General features: G+C 45.3%; 1 protein-coding gene and 1 pseudogene across 2 annotated transcripts in view; both read left to right on the top strand.

The window, feature by feature from the left end:
- The window catches only part of Gucy2c (guanylate cyclase 2C), an 83,214-nt gene extending 79,515 nt beyond the window's left edge, over positions 1-3,699 (top strand). For both annotated transcript variants that reach the window (XM_031381034.1, XM_031381035.1), the window contains 2 exons: positions 1,436-1,512; positions 2,957-3,699. In XM_031381034.1, the coding sequence (XP_031236894.1) occupies positions 1,436-1,512; positions 2,957-3,131 (252 nt within the window). In that variant the 3' untranslated portion in view covers positions 3,132-3,699. The remainder of the gene's footprint in view (positions 1-1,435; positions 1,513-2,956) is intronic.
- Positions 3,700-6,577: 2,878 nt separating this feature from the next.
- On the top strand, positions 6,578-6,849 carry LOC116100031 (annotated as a pseudogene).
- The last annotated feature ends 383 nt before the right edge of the window (positions 6,850-7,232 follow it).

Here is a 7,232-nt window from a genome sequence, read left to right as displayed (position 1 = left end):
CCCCCATGAGCCAAACAAATGTCACTTCTGGGGGCCTATGTCATGTGTATTTATAACCATACACACCAACATAATGAAGCTGTGGCAACAATTTTGTCTCAAAACTTTGTTGTAAAAGGTTAAAAGAAAACACAGGGCTAGAGAGAGAGAGATGGTCCTTACTGTCAGGTCTGGGCACCTGAGTGTGATCTCACATGGGAGGAGATGACCAATTCCTGATAGTGTCCTCTGTCCAGCACATGTGTGTTGTCTTAATTACACATACACACACACACACATTAAAACAAAGAAAATGTGCAATAGAAACTGGTTATATTTGTTGACAGAACTGTGAGTGGATTTCTTCCTTTCTTAAAATTGAGTTATTCATTTATGTGTATATGTGTGTGTTGAGTATGTTCATGTGTGTATGTGTGTGTTGGGTATGTTCATGTGTGCGTGTGATGTATAGAAACCAGATGTCAACACTGGCTGTTTTCTTCAATTCCTCTAAACCTTTAAGTTCCTCTAAGCTCTTTAAGTTTTAAGTTTTATTTAGTGTGTGTGCGTGTGTGTGTGTGTGTGTGTGTGTGTGTGTGCACGTGCACACGCACGCATGCACACATATGAGCACGCACACGTGAACACTAGAGGACACCTTTGTGGAGTCTGTTATCTCTCTTTCCACCTCTGTGTGTGTCCAGGGATCAAATCAGGCTGCCAGACTTTTGCGGCTCTAACCCATGGGCTGTCTTACCGACCTCATCATTTGGAGGTGGGGTCCCCAGTAACTCTGTAGCCCACTGGTTTGGACGGGCTTGTCAGTGAGCTCTGGAGATCCTGCTGTCCCTGCTTTCCAGCATGTGGGCTACAGACATATGCTGCTGCACCCCTCTGTGTACTGGGGTGCTGGTAATCTGAACTCAGGCCCCCATACTTTCACAGCAAGCACTTTCCAAAAGAACTACCTCCTCCGGCGAGAATTTCTTCCTTTATAAGGTAGAGTTCTTAAAATGCTGCTAACCTGCAAGCTGAAATGTCTCCTGGGAAAGCAAGCAAGCTTTATTTTGAAAATAGCCAGTCTGGATGAACATAGTAACCCATGCCTGAAATCCTGGTACTCAGCAGCTGAGGCAGGAGAACTGCTGTGAGTTTGTGGTGACCTGGGTTACACGATGAGCTCCAGACCTGCCTGTATCATAGTGTGGGACCTTGTCTCAAAATTAATTAATTGATTAATTATTAACTAATTTTTTAAAAACAGAAGAGAGGGTAAGGAAAAAGTAAAAAAGCCAGCCTGGTGGAAGACGTCTTAAAAACACTTTCTGAATTTTACAGATGTGTGTGTTTGAATAGCAGAAGTGATGGGCAGTGTGGGGTTGGTGCCTCTTGGAACCTTGTCGGGGCAGCAGGTGAGAGCAGTACTTCATGTGACCTTCCTCTTTTGTGTCACTAGGGAAGAGGGACAGAGACCACATACTGGCTGACTGGGATGAAGGACCAAGAGTACAACCTGCCAACTCCACCAACAGTGTAAGCCGCTGGGTGGCAGGGAGGGAGAGGGGCTGGGCGATCTCAGTCTTGTCGGCACTTATGATACTTAGAGGTACTCAACGTGACAAGTGTCTGGGAGAGGCAATGACGTGGGGTGAGCTGAGAACGAAACACGAGAAAGTCTAGAATGTTCCTTTCTCTAGCTTCTGGCACAGCACGCACACAGCCTCTGCTGTTCTGGAGCACTGACGTGTGTCTCCCGTGAAGTCACACCTCGGTGCTCGTGTTCCATTGTCCAGCCTCTGCTGTTCTGGAGCACTGACGTGTGTCCCCAGTAAAGTCACACCTCGGTGCTCATGTTCCGTTGTCCCAGGGAGGCTTCCCCTGGGAAAGAGGAAGGGAACTGCTCTAGAACTGGAGGAGATTTTGCTCTTAGTTCGTTGATTTGGGCTTTATTTTGTTTTACTGGCTCCTTTTCCTTCAACCCTCCTAGAGGTAATTTTTTTTTTTTTTTAGTTGATCCAAGTATGTAGTTGCAAGATAATAGACTGATAGGTTAAATAGAGTACATACATACATGAATATGCACACACATGCACACACACACACACACCATACATACATGAATATGCACACACACACACACACACACACACACACACACACACACACACATAATGATACAGACATAGCCTAGACTGGCCTCCATCTCTTTATCAAACTGTCTTAGCCAGTCTCCCAAATGCTGGCTTTATAAAAGCTCTGTATAAATCAGCATCTTTACCCAATCCAGCTTAAATCCACTAAAATATACTTGATTTACCGGGTGTAGTGGCACATAATTTTGATCCCAGCACTCAGGCAAGCACATCTCTTGTTTAAGTTTGAGGCCAGCCTAAGCTGCATAGAAAGGGTCTCAAAAACAAAGTTGGGGGAGGGGCTGGAAAGATAGCTCAGTAATGGAGAGGACCTGAGCTCAGTTCACATCACTGCATGGATTCCATAAGTGTAGTCCCAAGGGATATGATGCCATCTTCTAGACTCCATGGTTGCTGCATGTACCTCCCCCCTCTTTCTCTCTTGCTCGCACACACACACACACATGTGCACATACCACCTTCATCGACACATAATAAAAATAAAATAAATCCTGGAGAGATGGCTCAGCAATTAAGAATGCTTGCTACTTGGTCTCGGTGGCTTTTCTACCACGTTCCTCAGTTCTAGCAACATGTTTCACTTGGAAAGACAAAACTCCATTTCCTGTGTGTGATGTATTTTGCTTATTGTACACAGACACATGGCCAGGGAAGAGAGTTCTTTGGACTCATCAAAGACAACGGTGATGTTGTACTCCCTGCATGTCCTGTGTAGCACAGAACAGGCATCCACTGGGTAGTGATGGGATTAAACCTGTGGGGCTGAGATGCATTCCTTGTGGACTGCGGACTAGTCTCCTTGTTCTCTCCCACCCACTCTCCAGGGAGAACCAACAACGGCTGCAAGCTGAGTTCTCGGACATGATCGTTAGTGCTTTACAGAAAAGACAAGCCTCAGGCGTGAAGAGCCGGAGGCCCGCTCGGGTGGCCAGCTACAAGAAAGGCTTTTTGGAATACATGCAGCTGAACAACTCAGACCACGATAGCACCTATTTTTAGACCGAGTGAGGTCTGAGAACTGACAGTAGCAACCTCCGATATCCTGAAACTGCATTTTCCAGGGACCTCAACAACACAGACAAGCGCTTAGCCTCAGTGCCCTGCCTGGAACATAGAACCAACCCCTCAAGTTGTGTGGGTGTTCAGGTTTTGGTTTTGGTTTGGTTTGTTGGTTGTTTTATTGAGACAGTCTCGTGTGTCCCAAATTGGCCTCAAACTCACTGTGTAGCAGCGGATGACCTTGGACTTCTAAGATCGTCCATGCATGTTCCTGGCAGTGGGATGAGCCTGTATACTTCAGAGCTCTGTCCCACAGTTCTCCATGGAGTGTCAACCTGAATCGAGGAGGGAGGAATGCCCTGTGCTGTTCAGAACTTGGGGTTTCGTTCTAATTTCACTTCTGGTTTGGTTTTATTTACTGGCTCCTTCTTTCTTTACACGTAAGAAAGATTTTTAAATTGTCTGACTTGTATGTTAAGTAGCTTGTCTCTAAGAAAGTGTGTCTAACTAGTGATTTTTGTAGAAACCATGCTGGATATTAGGTAAAAATAAAAGTGTTCAGAGTCTGCTTTGTGTCTCTTCTACCCACTCTGCTTCCTGGGGCCACCAGTCCTTACCTCCTATTTAATGAAAGACTAAGTGTCTCATGGAGGAATGAGCAAGACTAGCAGCTCTTCAGGGCCAAGATCCTTGAAGGCTGGAAGCGCCCTCTGTGTCCAGGAAGATTATTGCTTTAAGACTGTAGGTTTTGCCGTGGCTGCCCACTTAGCAATGTGAATGTGCAATAGCCTATCATGGCACAGACCTAAGAAGGGGCCAGGCACAGATTCATTTCCTCTGCTCTACCTAGGAAGTTGTTTCAGGAAATATTAAAAATGAATCCTCCAACTCTTTGGCAGGGCTGGACCGGCAGACTTCCACCAGAAAACTCTCTTAGCTATCCTTCCCCCACCCCTGCCCACCCCCACACAATGTCCGCTGTGTTCCCAGCTCTGGTTCACTTGTCTCTGGAGCCACTACTTCTCTCTATACCATAAACCCCTGTAGTCGGTTGTCCCACATTTCAGTAACCAAGTAAATCAAAACGCTAGAAGCTTATAATTACCAAGTCTCAATACATTCTCAATTCACAAGATGTCAATACAATAATTCCCAAACCAATTGATAATGACAAAAGCTGCCCACCTAGATTGGACAAATTACCCCAGTTGTTCTAACTTTGTGATATCGTAACTCCCTGTGGCTAATTAAAGCCACGCTGGGTCAGGTTCTTCTTCCTGTCCATCCGTCTGCTTCCAGCCTGGCCTCCTTCCTTCTCCCCTGAGAGGCTCCATGTCCCTGCAACTCTTCTCTCTGCCTCCCTTTTCCCTGTCCAACCACAGGTCTCCTGCTGCACTAATGTAATCGGACAGGGAACATGTCCCAACAGGAAATGACCAGAGTCTCCAAGTGCGTGCCATTTCTGACAGTGACACACAGCTCTCCCTGTATATATTATAGTTTATACATACTTACATACCACATGCACTCTCTCTCTATATATATATGTATATATATATACACATATATGTATGTTTTCTCTCAATATATGTGTGCATGTATGTATATTCTATAATATATACACATATATATTCTATAATTTTAATGTGTACATACACTCTCTGTGTTAGCTACTTTTTATTGCTGTGATAAAATACCACAATTAAAGCAACTTATGAAAGAAAGGGTTTATTTTAGCATATGGTTCCAGAAAGAAAGAGTCCACGGTGGCAGGACAGTGTGACTGCAGACATGGCAACAAGAGCAGAATGATGAGAGATCATATCTCTGTCAACATTCGAGAAACAGAGCAAGAGACCTGGGAACTCGGGAGGTGACACATAGCCCATGCCCAGTGAGGATGCAGTTATGGAAGGCTCTATGTCCTCCCTAACAGTGCCACCAACTGGGGACAAAGTGACTGGCTGGTTTGTGTGTCAACTTGACACAAGCTGCAGTCATCACAGAGAAGGGAGCTTCAGGTGAGGAAATGCCTCCATGAGATCCAGCTGTGGGGCATTTTCTCAGTTAGTGATCAAAGGTGAGGGCCCATTGTGGGTGGTGCCATCCCTGGGCTGGTGGCCCTGGGTTCTATAAGAAAGCAAGCTGAGCAAGCCAGGGGAAGCAAGCCAAGTAGCAGCACTCCTCCATGGCTTCCACATCCACTTATGTCTCCAAGTTCCTGTCCTGTGTGAGTTCCTGTCCTGACTTCCTTTGGTGATGAACAGCAATGTGGAAGTGTAAACTGAATAAACCCTTTCCTCCCCAACTTGCTTCTTGCTCATATGTTTTGTGCAGGAATTGGTCATAATGTCTTGTGCAGGAATAGAAACCCTGACTAAGACAGTGTTCAAATATTTAAACCTAGTTTGTACATTTGTTCAAACCACCACACTCACCATATAAATTTTTATATTTAGCCTGCATGAAACCAATATGGAGCCATTGATTGGACATTTCATAGTAACTCTAAAAGTAGTGTATATAACACACATTAGAAGTACTTAGCAGTAGCACATCACTAATCAATGCTAATATAATTTGCATATGATAAGAATCAGGTACATTGTAGGAATGGCCATGGGCACTAGGAAAAGTGAATAATGCATCACCTAACCTGTGACCCAGACCTTGCCCTTTAACAACCAGCTCCATCTCTTGAACCCCATAAAAACGAGCCCCACACAGTAATTGGGACTCTTGAGGATTGTCACTCTCTTGAGGATTGTCACTCACATGGCCCACTGTCAATCTGGACAATGTCTCCCTCTACAACCTGAACTACAACTTTGCTCCAAATAAAGTTGTCTTGCTTCTGCAAATCTGTGTGAGCCCAGACCACCATTACCATTGACAACAAAGCAGTTTGAAAATATATTGCAAAGCTTCAGCTTTTTTTTTCCTGTTTTCTGTTTCCTTTTTAAATATTTGTTTGTTTTTTTGTTTGTTTGTTTCAACTGTTGTGAATACGAATGTCTGTGTGTAGATTTGTGAATATCTTAGTGTGGGTCTCCAAGGAGTCCAGAAGAGGGCATCACATCCCCTGGAGCGGGATTTACAGGAAGTTGTCAGTTGCCTGCCATGGCTGCTGGGAACCTAACTCATGTCCTCTTTGAACGCAGTGTGTTGGCTAGTTTCGTGTCAACTTGACAAGGTAAAGCCATTTTGGAAATGAAAAGTGCAGTTGTGAAAACGCCTACATCGGATTGGCCTGTGGGCAAACGTAGAACACGCTCTTAATTAGTGACTGATGCGGGAGGGCCCAGTGCATTGCGGGTGATGCTGTAAGACCCCTGGGCTGGTGGTTGTGGGCACTCTAAGGAATCAAGCTGAGAGTGTTGGCCACATCACTGTGCGCCCAGCTCTTCCAAGGACTGCTGCACCCATACTTCACCAGACTCTTTAAAATGCCACCCCAATGGAGCGCCATGGAAACCATGATGCTTACATTTCACAGATGTTCGGAGAACAAAGGAGGACCTGAGAACGCTCATGGAAAGGGAGATCCCTGGTTTTTGGAAAACCAAAAGGGACCCTGACTGTGGACAACATGAAGGACCTGGGGCAGTGCCGAGATGGCAAAGTGGGCTTCCAGAGCTTTCTATCACTGGTGGTAGGGCTCATCATTGCATGCAATGACTATTTTGTAGTACATATGGAGCAGAAAGGGAAGACGTAGGCCCACTGGAGCACTGGTACCCCCACCCTGATGCGTGCTCTCCCACAGGGTCACTTGAGTATAGTCCACCCCACTGCTTCTTGTGAGCAGATCTGGGCCCCTTAGGAAATGTGCAAATGACATCCAACTCCAACCCGACAAGCAGAAAAAGAAAAGTTAATCCAATGACAAAGAAGTTTTTGAGTTTTATATTGCTTGCATCCCACTGCCCTCAATAAAGAAAGTCTTTTTTTTTAAGTTCTGAAAAAGGAAGAGAGAAAGAGAGAGAGAGAGAGAGAGAGAGAGAGAGAGAGAGAGAGAAATCAAGCTGAGGAAGGCATGGAAAGCGGGCGGGTACACAGCACACCTCTGTCTCTGTGTCCTCTTCTCCATATGTGAGACAC

Source organism: Mastomys coucha, unplaced genomic scaffold (assembly GCF_008632895.1).
Source record: "Mastomys coucha isolate ucsf_1 unplaced genomic scaffold, UCSF_Mcou_1 pScaffold20, whole genome shotgun sequence".
In the NCBI taxonomy this organism is placed as follows: Eukaryota; Metazoa; Chordata; class Mammalia; order Rodentia; family Muridae; genus Mastomys; species Mastomys coucha.
The sequence above is the reverse complement of the archived record's forward strand: the minus strand, read 5'-3'. Positions and strand labels throughout refer to the sequence as shown.